The sequence below is a fragment of the Telopea speciosissima genome, chromosome 5 (genome assembly GCF_018873765.1).
Source record: "Telopea speciosissima isolate NSW1024214 ecotype Mountain lineage chromosome 5, Tspe_v1, whole genome shotgun sequence".
Lineage (NCBI taxonomy): Eukaryota > Viridiplantae > Streptophyta > Magnoliopsida > Proteales > Proteaceae > Telopea > Telopea speciosissima.
Window position 1 is genome coordinate 1,057,821 of NC_057920.1, and position 18,359 is coordinate 1,076,179.

General features: G+C 38.8%; 2 protein-coding genes across 3 annotated transcripts in view; one reads left to right on the forward strand and one right to left on the reverse strand.

Annotated features, from left to right (window-relative positions):
- LOC122661485 (folate transporter 1, chloroplastic) overlaps positions 1-18,359 on the reverse strand; it is a 32,872-nt gene that overhangs the window by 10,446 nt on the left and 4,067 nt on the right. Inside the window, exons 6-11 of the mRNA XM_043856893.1 lie at positions 14,839-14,912; positions 10,291-10,401; positions 9,457-9,528; positions 9,319-9,339; positions 8,965-9,032; positions 7,804-7,972 (exon numbers count right to left, since the gene is read on the reverse strand). Coding sequence (XP_043712828.1) covers positions 7,834-7,972; positions 8,965-9,032; positions 9,319-9,339; positions 9,457-9,528; positions 10,291-10,401; positions 14,839-14,912 — 485 coding nt within the window. The 3' untranslated portion in view covers positions 7,804-7,833. The remainder of the gene's footprint in view (positions 1-7,803; positions 7,973-8,964; positions 9,033-9,318; positions 9,340-9,456; positions 9,529-10,290; positions 10,402-14,838; positions 14,913-18,359) is intronic.
- Positions 998-5,839, forward strand: LOC122661484 (ribosomal RNA small subunit methyltransferase I). 2 transcript variants are annotated; one of them, XM_043856891.1, is made up of 9 exons: positions 998-1,272; positions 1,712-1,779; positions 2,089-2,185; positions 2,268-2,396; positions 3,635-3,743; positions 3,857-4,001; positions 4,123-4,165; positions 5,151-5,324; positions 5,620-5,839. In XM_043856891.1, the coding sequence occupies exons 1-9, from the start codon at positions 1,003-1,005 to the stop codon at positions 5,725-5,727; spliced, it is 1,143 nt and encodes a 380-aa protein (XP_043712826.1). In that variant the 5' UTR covers positions 998-1,002; the 3' UTR covers positions 5,728-5,839. The 2 variants fall into 2 exon arrangements, with proteins under 2 accessions (XP_043712826.1, XP_043712827.1); XM_043856892.1 differs by lacking the exon at positions 5,151-5,324.

The following is an 18,359-nucleotide window of genomic DNA, read 5'->3' on the forward strand; positions in this document are numbered from 1 at the left end:
CCTTAGTAATTTAGGCATGTAAAACGGGTGTTTGCGATTCTGATTCTGGCCAGTTCCTTTTTGGGTTTTTGGTTATGCTAGAAATTTGTCCCAATTAATAATTGATCCTAAGACCAGCTCATTTAGTAATGGGACGGATTGGTTTCGAGACGGCTCCTTGCTCCAGACCCAAATCAACACCTTAACATATAACACACACGGCAGGAAATTAGTAACCCTTGAAGAGATTTGATAAATTTGCACAACAATAAGGTGCGATGAAATGGCTATGCGCATAAATGGCAGTGAGGTTATTTTATATTTGGAGAGGATGATAGAGACAAAGACCTGTGTGACTCTGTCTACTTAGTACCTGTGTGCATGGTTTGAGGTATGAGGTACGTAATGATCTTGATACTGTGTCAATACCGTATTAATAACATAATATAGTTAAAAATCCTAATTTTTTAAGAAAAATCGGGGGTAGATTTATCCGATTTAATCGATCCATGCCAAAACCGTATTAGTATCAAAATGGTTTTGCAGGTGACCGATACTTGATCCGATTTCGTGTACTAAAACCATGCCTGTGTGATTGCATCTCTCCTCTTCACATGAAATGACCTTATTGCATTCCAATGTGCGATACTATTTTGAAGCACCTCATTGATGCGCTCTTCTATACCATTTACTTTGACAAAGCACCTCTCCATCCAGACACGATAAATGATTGCCCCGCCTCCCATGAAAAGGTGAAATTCCTTCTATTTATGCTTCCGCTCCTATTGGCCTGGCCCAGCACTGGCGGAGGGACCGCTGCCTTTAAGAGGAACCCTCTCCCAAGAATAAAAAATGTTTGATAAATGTTGACTATCAGATTTATTGACCAAAATAGCCCTCGATGTTTTATCCTCGGTTCCTCGCGACTCGCGAGAAGGAAGGGTTACGGGTTACCCCAGACGAACTGAAGGTTTTTTTTCGGTCGAACGACGAACTGAACTTGAAATACTGCGAGAGAGAGAGATGGAAGTTCTGAGACAGCCTACAGTTGGAAGATGGTGGTGGCGGTGGTGGAGATGTCAGGGAGTTATAACAACAACGTTATCAGCAGCACCTGCGTTTGTGTCCCTCCGACGCCTTCCTTTATCAATCTCTCCTATTCGCCTTACGCATCGCGTGTTTTCCTTCTCTTCCAGCTCTCCACCAAACCCTTCTTTAACTACAGACAACTCTCAGACTCCTCATAATCATCAAGAAGAAGAAGAAGAAGAAGAAGAAGAACCCTCCAAAGCGGTAACAATATAACATACCTCTCTCTCACCTCAGTCGAGTTCTTGTCTGCTGTTTTTTCTTCTTTTTGTTTTCCATGAAACTAAACGGTGTTTTAGATTCAAAATACACGCAGTAATGCTATTGAAGGCTAACTACCGAAACCTAAATCTGTTTCCGGCTGTTGTGGGACCTCATATAGGTATTTCATAGTAAAATAATCCTGAATTGGATTGTTCACACTTTGAATTCAAGTTCTCTGTGTTTCATTGAGGAACACTCCAAGGTTGGTGATATGCTCGTTTGCATCTAATATTAAGATGTGCACCATTGTGACATGGCATCTTCGTAAGCGGAGCCTTCTGCTTTTCTTAGTTCAAATCCCCAAGTACTGCTCACATCACTTGATAGTTGATATCCTAACATTTTATTTCATTCTATAATTGCATTATGATTTTTGCAGGGCCCTTTGAAATCTGGTTTATATCTTGTTGCAACGCCAATTGGCAATCTTGAAGATATCACCTTACGGTATGCGTTGTATTTGCGGCATGTTACAAAAGCTTTGTATGCTTTTGCATTTTCTGCATTTGTAATTGTTTTGTCTTCTTCTTCTAATTTACTAAGTTTAGACTTCAATTAGTCCATGCAATATGAAATCCTGTTTTCAATCTTTCCCCTATGATATCATGTCATCAATTCATTTGCTTATGCTTGTTTACGCAAATGGTGCTTCTCCTCTGTTTAGGGTTATAATCTGAACTAAACGTAATTCAGAAAAAAAGAGTCCTGTTCCTTTGAACCAGTAGCTTCTTATCTGTCTTGCATTTATTGGTGCAGTGCTCTGCGTGTTTTAAGATCAGCAGATGTGATACTTTCAGAAGACACTAGGCATTCAGGGAAGTTGCTCCAGCACTACAATATTAAAACTCCCCTTGTAAGTTTTCATTTAATTCTTTTTTCTGCATGGTGGTAGCATGTTCTACATTTCTTACTGATTGCATGCTTTAGATTTTCAGCTGAGTTATCACAAATTCAATGAATCTCAACGAGAAAATACCATATTGAGGAAGCTGCAACAGGGAAATATAGTGGCACTAATCAGTGATGCAGGGACACCTGGCATCAGTGATCCTGGCACCGAACTGGTGAGTGTATGTTAGGATCTACTTCTACACCCCTTTGCATGGTATGGGAAATACACTACTCCCCCCCCCCCCCCCAACCTCTTTGCATTATGGAAAAAGATCTCGAGTGTGAGGAAGTAGAATAATGTAATAAATTTTCCATTGGGTTTCACATCCCTTGGCCAAACAACGACCTCAAGAGATGCTCCATGTTTTCAATTAGATGAGAACATTGCTTGACTCATGCAGCTTAGGCAGATATGATGCTATTCTCTTTCTTTATGTATTGGTCATAGTTGTCATGGCGTCCTGGCGCTGGAGAGGGTTGCATGGCGACCTACGCCATGGCGACCCTCTTTGATTGGACGCCATGGCGACCCTCTTTGAATTCTTCTTCCTGTCTCTCTTTCCCTCTTCAATTTCTTCTTTCTGTCTTCGATTTCTTCTTGCCTCTTCGATTTCTTCTTTCCCTCTTCAATTTCTTTCGATTTCTTCTTTCCCTCTTCGATTTCTTCTTCGATTTCTGAATTTTCTTCTTAAAACTTGAGAAACAATAGAGAAAAAATAAAACATGGCTTGAGTATACATCTATTAACACATTAAAAATAGAGAAAATAAAAAATAAAACATGGTCGACATGCTCGCCATGGCAACAGGCAACATGTCGATATATCGACGTGACACCCCTCCACCGACTTGGATCGCCGTGACGCCGTGACAACTATGGTATTGGTCCTCCTACTATCTTTTATTTATTTGTTAGTATTGATCTTTAGCAACCTAGCTAGCTCTTTTATGTAACAATAGAACTCTCTCAAACTGCTTGGGAATGAGCTAAAATCATTTTCAAATGTTTTATGTTGAAGTATGATTTGCAATCCCTCCCATTTAAGACCATTGATTGGTCAATAATGCTTACATACATTGTAATTTTTTTGGTCAACATCAGCAAAAAAACTAAATACAAGTCATTCCTCAAAGAGAAAAATTTTAAATGCATGTTGATGGAATAGATGAAGTATAATAGAATTTTCCTGATGAATTAAACTATTCCAGCTTGTACTGGAGACAAAAAAAAATGATTGTACTTTTTTTGCTTTCATCTAATGATTGCTATTTGGGTCCTATTTGAGAATTCATGGTTGCTTGCTTTCTGGCATTTTGGAACACCTGACTACTTGTTGAAAATGAGATTGAAGTTCTGAAAATTTGTTTCTTGAGAGCAACCCTGCAAAATCACATTCTGAATCTTGATGCAGGCAAAGTTATGTGTGAATGAAAAAATACCTGTTATTCCTATCCCTGGGCCTTCTGCTTTTGTAACTGCGCTTTCTGCGTCGGGTTTGGCCACTGATGAGTTCACATTCGGTATGTGTTCAGGTCTTCAGGAATTTAGTATGTTCCTACATCCTTACATTCTGGAAACCTGCTTTGTCAAAAAATTCTTCCAATTGTACTTAATTTCTTATTTACGACTGCAGTTGGTTTTCTTCCTAAACATGCTGGCTCAAGGAGAGAGAGGCTGCTGGTCTCTTCCAAAGAAACTGTGACACAGATATTCTTTGTTCCTCCACACAAGCTTCATCAATTTCTGGAAGAAACTTCTTCACTCTTCAGTGAGTCAAGGTCAAAGTTTTGAAGGGAACTCCTTTATTTGTGGCATGACAATGCACGTTAATACCATTTTGTATCTAGAATCGACTTCCAAACATTTCATTAAGACCTCTTTTGGACTCTTACACTGCAGGCAGTGTGTCATAGCTCGGGAGATGACTAAACTTCATGAAGAGGTGAATCTTACTGAGACCTCTCTATATACAAATAATTTTCTAGACAGGCGTATTCTACTCACCGTGCTTTTTTTTTTTTTGAGAGGGTGGGTGTGTGGGCTGGAGGCTCCAAGGCTCTTTGTTGGATTTAAAAAGTCCTTATGAACCAACCCCACCCCCCCCCCCCCCAAAAAAAAAAAAAAGCAGCAGCAGCTAAACAAGACAAAAAAAAATTGAATCATGAATCTTCCTGTTCCTCTTGTGATTCGTATAATTCTAATGCTTGGCATAATTGTTGGTTTTTCTGTAAAGGTTTGGACCTAATCCTTTTTCCATATGCCTGTATGTTGTTTCCGATGTATGGAAATGGTGGAGTGAAGAGCCAATTTCAGATATAATGGGTGCTTCATTTTGTGTTCATATTTTGACTCAGATGCAACATTAAGCATATCCAAAATCTTTGTATGGATAATTTGGTTCTTGATTTACAATTCATTCAGTAAACGACTGAAAGATAATCAACTCCAGTGATTTAGAGGAAGGCTAGGGCTGAAAAGCCTGGGAAAACTTGTACGTGACTTGAACGTAGCTGATGATTGCAACATAAATCACGTGTTTAAATGCTTAGTCTGTGCAATTCATTTTGTTATGAGGTCATTAGGTTTTGGCAGCTAGAAATACTGTGCATGTAGATCATCGATCTTCTGGTACCGCAACTAGTGTAGAAGAATGTTTTGAGTGTGAACAATGGACATGATGCAGACTGTACTCAAATACTGGTTTGGGAGGACCACTTGCTTCTTTGACAAGCATGACACAGCATTTTAATGGTCTGGTGTTTTAGAGGTCCCTTTCTATTGGTCAGTACTCAGGGTCACTAATATGACTTTTCCTGTTATGGTTTGTTCCCTTGAAACTTGTCAAAATGCTTAAAACATTATTTTTTTTTTCTGTGGTGTGTCCTCCATTGGTTTTTAATTTTCTAATATGGATGATACTTCATTAGTTTTGGAGGGGCACTTTGGGGGAAGCAAAAGATGTGTTTTTGACTCGCCAACCAAAGGGAGAGATAACTGTCTTGATAGAAGGAAAGGCTAATTCTATTGCTGAAACTCCATCAGAAGCTCAACTTGAGCATGAACTGGGAAATTTAATCTCCAGTGGCCAGAGTCTTTCCATGGTAATCAATACTTTTATATATTAAGTTTATGTTACCACTGTTTTAGCTATGAGTAATATCTATTCTAAAATCTTTCCTATACTAGGTATAATGAATTGTGAATGAAAAACCTTGGTAGCACTTTGATTTTCAATTCTGGGCTTCTGATCTATAAAATGTAATTTTGCATTTGTTGATTGTCCTTTTTTGAGTCATGTAATTGATTTTAGATGGTCATTATTTCATTCAACGTATTACTTCTTTTCCTTTAGCTTATCAGTTATTCTTTTTTCTTATTGCTGAATGTTCATTATAGGCAGTGAAATTGGTGTCAGAAGGAACAACAGTTAAAAGGAAAACAATATATTCCCTTGCATTAAGGAAATTCGGAAAGCAAGTAGAAGCTAGAGATGATTCCAATTAGGCCTAATTGACTTGTTTATATGGTAAGTATCCCTCAAAGGAGCTCTGGGTTTTTATTCTGTGTATGCTACTCTCTTGTTTATTTCCTCTTGAAGGAAAAGTTTTGAAGTCAATATCAGCTACTTGTGCCCATTTTTGGTGCATGAAGAACTTCTATGTTGAATTTTCATCAGGAATAAAGCCATGTCAAGAGATTGTGGCAAATGTGCAAGGAATTTCTGTTTTGGGGATAACTAGGTGCTTTTGCTGTTTTATTGACCAGGGAATATATTGACCAACTTATCGAGTCTTGTTTGTGACATTCCTTGGCACCTCTTCACGAGGCTCCTGAAGTTGTTGAACCCATTGGGAGAGGAATTTTTAATAAGCGACAACTCAGTTAAAAGAGAGTTAATGAATCCATTGAACCATATGATGTCTTTTGGGGATCCAAAATTGAATTGCTCATTTCACGACAACTTGTGAATCTTTAATTCTTTCGGGACAATTGAAAACATTATTAGATTTCAGTGTTCATGTGGTTCCAGTTAGTGTTCACTTCTGTAGTTGATCAAAAAGTGTTCACTTCAACAGTTCATATTGGTTGAATCTAGCATGTGAAGCTGTTGTAAGTTGTAACCACTGAAGGGTCATAGGTTTTGGCTGGGCTAACTAAGTAACAATGTATAAATTGTAGCCTTAACACTTGAAAAATTGCCTGTGAAAGCTATGTTCGGATCCTTTAGGGCCCAAATCCAAACTGCCCAGATTTTTTTTACCGGTTGAATCAGGTTGAGAGATGATCGCATCCAGAAAGTATGTGTTTCTATTTCTTATTGAAGACCTCCTAATTAGTTTGTAGGGTGTAGGAATCCTGCACCCATTGTAGTTGCACTGTAATTCACCAACTTATTTACTCATTGGTTTCACATCCAACGGAATGAACATTGAACTCCTTCCCATGTACCTATTGATTGGTGTGATTTCAATGCATAAGAATTGAAGGATATATACAGATTTGAGAATTGAAAGCGATGAAGCTTTATGGTTAACCAAAACGGATTGAAATTGGGCGGGGCCCAATCATGATCCTGATTCTAGGTTTATAAATACCGACTTATCTCCAACAGGAAGATATGTGGTTGGACCTTGAAGGACCATGTTCTTGCAGAAACTTCGTTGCATTCATCCACATGCATAAGCAAGTTAACATACTACCATACCATACCTCAAGTTCGTCAAAATAAACCTCTTAACACAGGTAACAGGGCGTATGGACCATAATGGAGTCATGGACTGAAACATCATATTTATGCTCGACTCTAAAATGAAGCATAAACAGTTTTGACAGTAACAATAATATCCAGACTAGAGGTAAATGGGTGGATGTGGAGAAGATTTCCATCTGATCAGTCTATTTATTTCTCAATTATAAAGGACGTAAATAGATCAGGTTTAGCCATAGTTAATACATACGGGTACAGGAAAAAGCAGGAACTTTGTGTTTAATGTGATTTTTATTTAAAAAGTTTGGGCGCAAAAATATGAGATATGTCCTCTATATATATATATATATATAGATGATCTCTGCATCGTACGAGCACAATAGCATTGTGAAGAACATTAAATAAACACGTATGAACTCATTTGTCCAAGCACTAATTCTTTCCGTTTTGGTAAAACCAACCACTAACTCATTCCACCATAACTCAACCAAAATGCCCAAGGAAATCTTTTCTCTTAGGCAACCAGTCGATCAATCAATTGAAACAGTTCGTTAGGGGAGGTCGGGAGGAGCAAGTGAGGGGGTTAGAACTTGCAGGTTATCCTTGACCATATTTAATATTTTCTGTATGATATTTTGGGGGGTCTGTGTGTGCTTTCCCGATGAAGCAGAAGAGCAAGAGCGATAGAATTTGTTAAAAAACATATTTTTCGAATTTCGGAAAGGCTTTGTTGAATTGAATGTTCCAAATGAATACTTTCTATAACTCCATGAGGCAAAAATTTTCTTACAAAAAATGATAACAAATTGTGTGTGTGTGTGTGTGTGTGTGTGTGTGTGTGTGTGTGCGTGACATCTCTCTCTCTCTCCCAAAGACGAGGAAGGGGTGGGGGGGGGGGGACTTCACACCTCAGTTGTTCTTCTTACTCGTTTGAGGAGCTTCAGAACATTCTCATAAACAACAAATGTTATTGAAGCAGCCGGGAGATTTTTCAGCAGGTTTGATGTGATACCCCGGTAAAACCCATTAAGACCCTCGAACCTGCAAAGCCAGATTAGAAGATGAAAATAAGTCAGGGTTGGGTTAAGAGAGAAGACTGGCAAATGTTTTGTCGATCTCAAATTTTGAATCCATTAAGAAATTAGGTGTCAACATTAGCAGAAAGAAATGATTGTTTCACAAATAAAAATGGGATTTCATCTACAAAGACCATCTTCACCTCTATGGAGAGTTTCTCAGGTGGGGGCTTTCCTTGGCTTTGTCTAGATACTTTGCCAGGGGCATACATACATTAAATATTTAAAAGACATAATGAATAAGCACATACATTATGACTCTCCCTAGACCCGCAGTGACGGTAAACAGCCTTTCCGTAAAGTGGGGGTAAGGCTGCGTGCATTATGAGCCTCCCCAGACCCCGCAGTAATGGGAAACAGCCTCTCCGTGTAGTGGGGGTGCTGCATACATTATAACCCTCCCTAGACCCTGCAATGGTGGGAAACAGCCTCTCCGTGAAGTGGAGGCAAGGCTGCATACATTATGACCCTCCCCAGACCCCGCAGTGGCGGGAGCCTCATGCACTGGGTATGCCCTTTAATGATTCAGCTCATACTATTCATTAGGGAGTAAAAGATTCAGCTCATTAACATCCTGTCTCCTCTTTTAGAGAGATTATAGCTCAAAATCTGCTGTTCTAGCTTGGCAACCCTCATGTCAAGTGTTAAAAAAACATGCAGGTCATGGCTAAAGAGTTCAAGAACAAAAAAGTAACCAAATTGCTAAGCATGCCGTCACAGGCAAATTCAGAAAGAACATAGTGCCCGAGCCTTCTAGCTAGGGATGGCATGGAGCAGGGCAGGCCGTGGACCTTAGGTTTTTAAAACCTAGATCCAACCCAGTTCCAGACCAATAGTAGTGGGCTGGGGTAGGCCCCCCACTTAACCCACCCCTTCCCTACTTGTAGCTAGAGACTTGTGACACCTCTTTGGCAATCATCGTCTAACAAAATGATGTGTAGGATTAGAAAATCTGACCGAGCAGTTTCCTTAACAACATGCCAGCTATCCACATATCGTGGTATTCCATCAATGTTGGGACGTTGCTGCAGAAGGGTCAAATGCTTATCAAAATCAGGGCTACAACAACAAAGAGAAATGAATAAAAAGAATAAAGGAGACAACAAGAAAAAACAGTCAATATCTCAGGACTTTTCTTTTCTTCTTTCAAATCTTCTCTGCTTGCTTATCAAAGACTTTCTGAGCATAAACCAGCATCAATAGTAGCCTGGTCTCATCTACTTAACTAATTAATTTTTTTTCTTTTTAGCTCACTAACTCGAGAACTGCAAAATATAGATACAAGGAAAAGAAAGGGAACAATTAATGTACCTGTAGCCTTGCTCGAATGACCTGAAATAAAAAAACCAACGGCAAAAATATCATCATACAACTGATGGATAAGGAATGTTAACACAATATCATATAACTGATAATACAAAAGCATTCACACAAAAAAAGAACTCCTACCTGATAAGGATATGTCAAAAGAATTGCAGCAAGTTTAGAAGATGCCCCAAGCACAGCATAATCAACGTTATTCTGTGGAATCAAACAAATGCAACTTATTAAAAATCATAGAAGAGGACAAGGATTATCTTCCATAACTCTAATAATCTAGCTTTAAGGGTCTAATCGTGCTACTGGCCCACCAGTATCAACTGAGAATCAAATTTTTAGAGCCTAAGACAGGTTTAAGAGCGCAAGTAAGAAATACAAGCATGTTTTAGCCAGAGCTGCACCACCTCTGAGGACTGAAACTGTCTTTCCACTTGTGACAAAATCCACATAAATTTGACATTATTTGTTTTTGCTTCTGACCTTAAAAGTTCGAACAAACCAGATTACACTCGAGGGAACTTTATCATTCTTCCTGAATCCTGACTACGTATGGTTAATGAGCCAATCAATAAGCTCTAATGGAGATCAGACAACTTGATTTCAAAACAGTTGGTCAATTATAGCAGTAACAGGTGTCAGTATCATAAGTTCTGATTGATTCTTAACTAGGATCAAGCAACCGATAAGCAGGAAAATAACACACCCCCCCCCCCCCCTATTATTAAAATTCAAGTTAACCTCAGAAAAGAAAAAGTAGTCAGGATATAAATGAAAAATTTTCGTGGAGGCAAAAGAAAGCAGAGAAGAAACTGATTTCAATTTGAAGTGAGAACCACTTCAGTCCCTAACATTTAGACTATTATATGCTAAAATATGGATGAAAGTGTGAAAATATGTATCCAGAAAATGGAAATCTTCTAAATGGTTGAGTAGTCCAAGTGGGAATGGATTCTGAAGTTTTACCAGAATTTTATCACCATTATGGAGACTTCTTTTGCCTTCTTCACACCTAAGACCAACTATAACTTTACGAAACTCCTCATACACAGTGAACTGTATAGCACCATGAGAAACCTGCCAAAGCAATATATAAATAAGTGGGTGGTACCAGGGAAAGCACACTAAGGTTCTGGTGCAATAGGTATTATTTACTCAGGAGTTAAAACTATGTTTGTCAGGCATGCACAATAACAAAAGCAGATACATCAGACTTAAGAATATGCTTTTTGACCCAAAGGAATATGCTTTTTGTTTATATATATTAAGTATATCTAGCCAAAACAATATATTAGACTAGATGGTAAGTGAAATATCAAGAAATTTACGAAATGCATTGTACAGACAACCCTACAAAAGCAGGATAGCATCCCCTCCCTCCCCCACCCCCCACCCCCCACCCCAAAAAAGAAAGAAAGAAGAAAACCCTAGATCCCAAAAATAGAGAGAGTAGTAGGCCAACCTGATGTCATATTGTCATTAATTCAGGTATCACAGATGCTCAGGAAAGTAAATTATGCATGATTCATCATAACATTTCATAATTCGTGTGGTATACTTCCAAGCAACACCACAAAGATTATTGGGTGCAAATGCCTAACAGCACCATGTCACCACCATTCTATATCCTTTTCTACATAATCATCCACCGCACTAGTTGTCCACACAATTGTGTTTGCCACAGTTACCCACCCATTTACTATGTCCTTTAGAGCCTAGAAGTTTCACACAAGAAAAGACAAACACATTACACATCATGTGAACATGGGTGCAAATGCCTAACAACAGCAAGAGGGATCTAGAGAATGTCTGACATACATCACCTCTGAAGACTTTGGAGATCCAAATCTTCACCATTATTTGTGGCATGATTCCTAATAAAAAAAAAAGGGTGTACCCAGTGCACAAGGCTCCAGTTACTGCGGGGTCTGGGGAGGGTCAATGTACGCAGCCTTACCCCTGGCTTTCACAGAGAGGCTGTTTCCTCCATGTAAAGTACAAATATATAATCTTCATCTCTGAACCTCCATGTTTCACGAGCTGCTTGTTCCTTATTCATGCTATTGACACTCGCAACATGAAGCACGATACAAAAATTGGTCTTCATGGAGGGAGGTTCATGTGGTTATCCAACCCAGGAAATTAAAGGATTGAGGGGGAGAAATCCTCTCCCCCTTCTCTTTACTCTTTTTTCTTTTTTTTCTTTTTTTTTTTTGGGGGGGGGGGGGGGTGGTGGGGTGGAGGTGTGTGAGGGGGTCATTATTTATGCCTAAAACTCAATGTTTTGAAACCCAAACCAGACAGATGATAGGACCAGTCAGACCATCACAAGGCATGCTTCAGGTCAGTTTGATTAGTGAACACCAAAACATGGGCAGAACCATATGAACCATCTAGTTTTGTGCTGGACAATACTGAACCGGATGTCTCAAAATTGTAGGTCTTGGTTAGTCCTTCGATAAATTTTTTGAATTTTTACTTTTTGTTTTTGGGCCTCTTTTAAGTTAATATTCATGAATCTTGATAAATGGGTGTATTACAGTATTAGCCACTTAATTATTGTTTCTTTTTTGGGCCACAAATTAGCCTCGTAATAATAGCATCATATGCTCAAACTTTTCAGAATGAGGGAGAGAGAGAGAGAGAGTAATGATAACAATGAGTTGGATCCCCATAAACAACAAGAATGGAACATGTATAGGTGGCATGTTCTTTAAGCTGGTGTCAGCAGGTTGACCTACTTCAATGAAACGTTCAAAGCAGCTTGATGCAATCCTGGGTTTGAAAACCGTATTTGGGTTCACTATGGACCCACAAGTGATAAAATTAAGGAACAATCGCAATTTTGTAATTTTCTAGACAACCTGGGACCCATTTCAGCAAGAAAAAAAATCTGGGGCAGAATAGTAATTAAAGTAAAAAAGGAAGGACCAATTGGTAACTTCAGAGATAGTAGAGGTTAAACAGAACATAACTTAGAAGAAAGGAGCCTTGCTATGATTTTAAAACAATAGTGGGAATCATTTAAAACAAACTATGAAGGAATAGGCTTTTGAATATTAATGGGAAGAAACTGTCCTGCAATTAAAACAAAGTATGAAGGAATGGGCTTTAGAATATTAATGGGAAGAAACTGTCCTGATGTGCAAAACTCCAAATAAAGAAGTAACCTCCCAAAGATGTAGAGAGAAAGGGAGGGGGAGGGAGATCGATGGGTGGTTAGGGTTGCCTGTCGGTAACACCAAGACAAAGCAGGGAAGAGACAACAAAACGACAAAACAAAACAGCACAGGAAGGAGAGAAGAGAAAGTAGAAAATATTTACCTAACAGAGGGAAAAGGGTGGATCGATGGGGAAGAGGGAAACAGCACAGACGCCACAACACAACCCAATTTCTATCGTAGGTTACATGTATATAAAGAAAACTCCAAACAAAGAAATAGAAAGTAACTCTACAAGGAAACTGAATTAGAGAATCTATCTCCTACATAATTTACCCAAATAAAATAAAAGATTACATGATTATCCCAAAATAGAATTAAATCCTAAATATCCTACTAGACCCAAAACCCAAATTGGACCCGGTTCATCTCCGTCTGGGCTACCAAACAGGTTCGAGCCCGTCCATGGAACCGATACTGCCTCATAGCCAGACCTCCAATTCCCAATTCAAACCCTAAAGTCATAATTTTAATTAAAATTTTAGGAGTATGAATGCACGGAAGCAGCCAAACATAAGAATGAAGCAACACTCAGACCCAGTATTATAGGTCACTCTCACAAGTTCCAAGGGCATGCACTAAGCTTCCATCAAACTATCGTGGTGCATAAAGCTTTGGTTTGAGTTTGATTGCTTGCATTGGGTGGTGGATACTTCTAGATCCATGGGCTTCAGCTTTTTTCTTCATTACACTTTTTAATACATGACAAACACCCCCCCTCTATTTTCCCACGAGATGGTGGAGGGAGGGGGGGGGGGGGGGAGGAGGGGCAACAGATAAATCCTTAAGAAGATATGGTGGCAAAACAATACCAAAATGTAAACATTTCAAAATGACAGGTTTATTTAGTCTTTTTTATTTTTTCAACTTTTAAGTATACTACATGTTACCCCAAGGGGGTAGCTCAGTTGCTAAGGACTAACACCTCACAATTAAGAGGTAATGAGTTCATAATGTAGTTCTAGATAGGAATAGTCCCACTAGAAGCCAATAACATATCCTTCTCTAAATCCAACAACAGATTGGGCAGATTTAGGTGTTTCTAGGGCAAAACTAGGGTTAGGTTTTAGAAGTTGGGGATGAATCTTATATGGTTTTAATAGGCAGACCTAGGGGGTTATTATGGTATAAAAATATCAAGATTTAAATAAGTTTGAAAATTCTGTAGAATTAGGGTTAGGGTTTCGGGTTTTAGAAATTAGTTCAAAGTGAGGTTTTGGGGCAGGGCTTTGGATCAAAGGTAGGGGATAGTGGAAGGGTCTCGACTGGAATTTGGTTGGTTTTTTATGGTGGGAAGTATAAGATCTGAAAATTGGAGTTTTAGGGCTTAATGGGGAATGAAGGGGATTAGGATTTTAACTGTTGGAATGGGCTGTAAATGAGAACAAGTGGAGGGAAGGTAGTAAGGGATCTGTGGCTGAAGTTTGAATGACTTTGTGTGGAGGGATAAGGCTGGACAGATTTTAGAGTGAGGTTAGGGTTATAGAAATCGATTAGGGTTAAGTGGAGGATTAAGAAGAGGAAAGTAATTGCAGAATTATATAAGCTACTTACTTGAATAACACTGATCTCCAACAGTAGCAGACTGAAGAGGAGCTAAGAGAGAACCTCCCGCTCTACAACATGCAAGGAGTCACTTGAGTCCACCAGCCCTTCAATCTTGATATGACTCACAAGGGGGGTCTTGATATGACACACTAGACAGTCTCTCAAGAGAGAAGCAGCAGCAACAAAGGCCAACAGCAAAAGCTCGATTTTTTTAAACATAAAACTGGTGGGGGAGCCTCTCCCATGATCTCTTATTAATAAGGGCCTAAGGGCCAAATCAGATTACAATTCAAACCCCTCCTTTCTAAATTGTGGAGGTTTAAATCTGAAGTTAAAACACTTAAAGAGAAAAGACCTAACTACCCTTAACAACTTAAAACAACTTAAATATTCCCTAACAACCAATAGGATCAAAGCCCCCAACAACCAATACGACTAGATCACTTAAAACAGCTGAAATAAAAGATACCCTAGGAACCAATAAGAATAAAACAATCTCAGCCAATAGGATTAAGTCCTTAAGGCTGCTAAAAAAAACTAAGTATAGAACTAAAATAAACTATACTAAGGCTCCTACTAAACCCCTATGATCAAGGGGGCTTCTTCTTCAGATCATGGAGACTTGGATCTACATCAGTTCAACTCCTCTTGGGACCTACCTATCAAAGACAATATACTACATAGCTGATTTCATGAACATTTCCCTGTGAGTAGTGATTATAAAAAAAGCAGCACAGTAGCTTACAAGCAAAAGGCCAGGCCCAATCCCCCTATACAGTGCAAGCCATCCTTCCTCTTTCAATATGGTTCTGAATGCATCTGATTTGGAGACATGTAACATAAGAATTACACAATAAAAAACCATTTAATATTTTAGCAATCAAAAGCAGACACAAGCATAAAATATTTCTATAACTCAAAACAGAAGTACGCAATAGAAATAAATGAATCCTGTTAACAATAGGGGTATTCTTGGTATTTATTTTCTTGGTAGGGTTAGTTATGTCTATTGTGATCTGAGTTATATTCTACCATTCAGCGGGTTCTTCCTTGTGCTCTGCGATTTGGTTATTTGATCAGTTTTTTGTGATTGCTTTGGTTGCTGGCCCCTCTATATCTTTTTATACAATGGGTGACTCTAAAACCCTCTATGGACAGTGTTAGTGTCCAGATTACTTCCATTAAGTTGAATGGTGTGTCCAATTATCTGCTCTAGGAACAGGCTGTGAAGGTATACATTAATGCCAAAGGAAATTGGAATATCTAGTGTCTTCTCCACCATCCACAGATGTTGTAGGACATAAAGAGTGGATGTGTAAGAATGATACTTTGCTTGTATGGCTATGGAATAGCATGGAAGCCTCAGTGGCAGCCAATGTTATGTTTTACACCACTGCGAGAGGTGTCTATGATGATTTGAAAGAGTTTATCCCAAGGCAAGAATATGTCTTGAGTATATGACCTTTATGAAAAGAATTTTTCCTTCAAACAAAATGGAAAATCTATGGGTGGATATTATAGTACACTTAAGAGCATGTGGGAAGAGCTGAATGTTTATCAACCACTCTCTACTGATTTTGAGGTATTAAAATCTCAGCATGCAGAATTTCAAGTTGCTAAGTTCCTGTCTAGTCTTGATTCTGAATTACAGTCTGTTAAAACCAGTTACATATGGGAGAGAGAGTTCCCTCTATGAACGAGGCCTTTTGACGTATCCAACGGATTGTCCCTCCTTCCCTTTCCAAATCTGAAACCTCCTCTTGACCAAGGATAACTCTGCACTTGTTACTAGAAGCAGCGAATGTGGCCGTGGTTCATGTTTTAATGGTCGAGATTCAGGGAGAAAACGTGGTGCTGGAGGTCGAGGAGGAAGATAACAGTCTAATCAGCGTGCACCAGTGTTCTGACTGTGGTAAGCCCAATCATATTGTCGATAAATGTTGGGATAAATATGGCAAATCTGAATGGGCACAACAATTGGCCAATTCAGCAGTTACTGATGGAGGCTCTGACGATGTCATCCAATGACACCAATCTATTTCTGCACCTGGAGCATCTTCATCAAGTCCTTTGTCTCAAAATGACAACAATCAGCTACTTAAACATCTACAACAGCTTGAGACATCTAACTCTTCATCCACTGCTACTCTAGCCCACATAGGTACTAGTGCACTTCTTGCTTCCTCGTTATTGACTGTTGTGCGTCAAATCATATTTCCTCATTCCATAAAACTAGTTATTCTTACTAATTGTTCCTCCACTCAAGTCTCTGGACATGGTGTTGTCTCTCCCACTTCTTCTTTGATATTATGATATTATCTTCAGTTCTTCATGTACCTCAATTGCCTTCAAATTTGCTATCTGTGAATCAAATTACTAAATCATAAAGTGCTCTGTTTTTCCTTTTATCCTTCTTACTGTGTCTTCCAAGATCTACAGACAGGGAAGAAGATCGGTGGAGGGCATAAAAAAGATGGCCTATATTATCTGGACAGTGATGTCATGTCTATTGTTGTGTCTGCTTCGTCTAGTGGTGTTTCTCCCTCTGCTGTGTTTGCATCATCTAGTGGTGTTTCTCCCTTTGATTAGCATTGTCGATTAGGGCATTTATCTCTCTCTAAACTTCAGCACGTGGTTCGTGGTTGCAAAACTATCTCCTGTACCAAGTGTGAAGCTTGTGAGTTAGAAAAACATCACCGTACTTCTTTTCCTAGAAGGGATGTTCCTAGGAGTCGGTCTTTATTTTCATTAGTTCATACTGATATTCAAGGTCCTTTCAAAAGTCGGTCAGGTTTCATGAACTTTGTTACTTTTGCAGACGATTCTTCTCGCTTAACTTGGTTGTATATTTATTGAAAGATTGTTCAGATCTTTTGCCTACCTTTAAATCATTTTATAATGAAATAAGATTCAGTTTAGTGTTTCTATTAAAATATTTAGTTCCGATAACGCCTTGGAATATTCCCAAATTGCAATTTCTTCTTTTTGCTATAAGCATAGCATGTTACATCAAACTAGTTATTCTTATACCCCTCAGTAGAATGGCGTAGCTGAACAGAAAAATAGACATTTATTGGATATTGCTCCTTTTTTTTATTTCATATGAATGTTCCTAAAAGTTTTTTGGGAGATGCAGTTTTAACCACATGTTTGTTCTCGATAATAAATCTCCTCTCAGTATCATTTCTCCCCAATCACCCTTATTTTCTTTGCCACCCCTTGTTTTTGGTTTTGTTTTTTGTTCACATTTTACGTCCAGCATTTATAAATTATTTCCTCATGCTTTAAAATGTATTTTACTTGTCTATTCGCGTACTTGAAAGGGTTATCGTTGTTATGACCCTGTTACACACCAACAGTTTGTGAGTGCCGATGTTACTTTCTTTGAGGATACACCACATTATTCAGCTGAAGGCTATGATTTGGCAACTGACATTTTTTTCAGTCTCCTCTTCCTCCTGTTATTCCTTTTACAAGTCTTCAGCCTACACCACTAAAGGTTTAGCAGTGATGCTCAAAGTGCTCTCAACAGGTGGCTTCCACTCCTTCTCAGTTGTGCCCATCTCAGTCAAATTCTTTGCCTGAAGTTCTTGCTTCTTCTGCACCTTTTGACTTACCAATCGCCTTACATAAAGGTATTCATTCCTGCACCCAAAGGTCTTATTATTTATCCTATCGATAACTTTGTTTCTATGTCTCACCTTCCATCTTATCTTCACAGTTTTTCTGTGTCTTTCTGTATAATTTATACCCAAAGCCCATCATGACGCGTTGTCTCATTCAGGTGGACATATGCTATGAATGTTGAGATGGATGTTGTAGTTCCTCGCAAGACATGGACCTTAGTTGATATTCTTTCAGGCAAGTAATTAGTAAGGTATTGATGGGTGTATACCGTTAAATACAACCCAGATGGTTCTGTTGAGCGGCTCAAGGCCCAGTTGGTGGCAAAAAGATTTACTCAGACCGGGTGGAAATCTGCTATGGATGTTGAGATGGATGCTTTAGTCTCTCGCAAGATATGGACCTTAGTTTAACTTCCTTCAAGCAAGGAATTAGTAGTGTCGATGGGAGTATACCGTTAATACAACCCAGATGATTCTGTTGAGCAGAATAAGGCCCGGTTGGTGGCAAAAGAATTTACTCAGACCTATGGTGTTAATTATTTTGAGACTTTTTCCCCGGTTGGTGGCAAAAGAATTTACTCAGACCTATGGTGTTGATTATTTTGAGACATTTTCCCCGGTTGCTTGGTTAAATTCCATT

What these genes read in the sequence shown, in the direction of transcription:
- LOC122661484 (XM_043856891.1), top strand. Translation starts at nt 1,003, where the DNA reads ATGGAAGTTCTGAGACAGCCTACAGTTGGAAGATGGTGGTGGCGGTGG. An exon ending in AAGAAGAACCCTCCAAAGCG is followed by an intron (nt 1,273 to 1,711) that starts GTAACAATATAA and finishes TGATTTTTGCAG; the next exon opens with GGCCCTTTGAAATCTGGTTT. An exon ending in CTTGAAGATATCACCTTACG is followed by an intron (nt 1,780 to 2,088) that starts GTATGCGTTGTA and finishes TTATTGGTGCAG; the next exon opens with TGCTCTGCGTGTTTTAAGAT.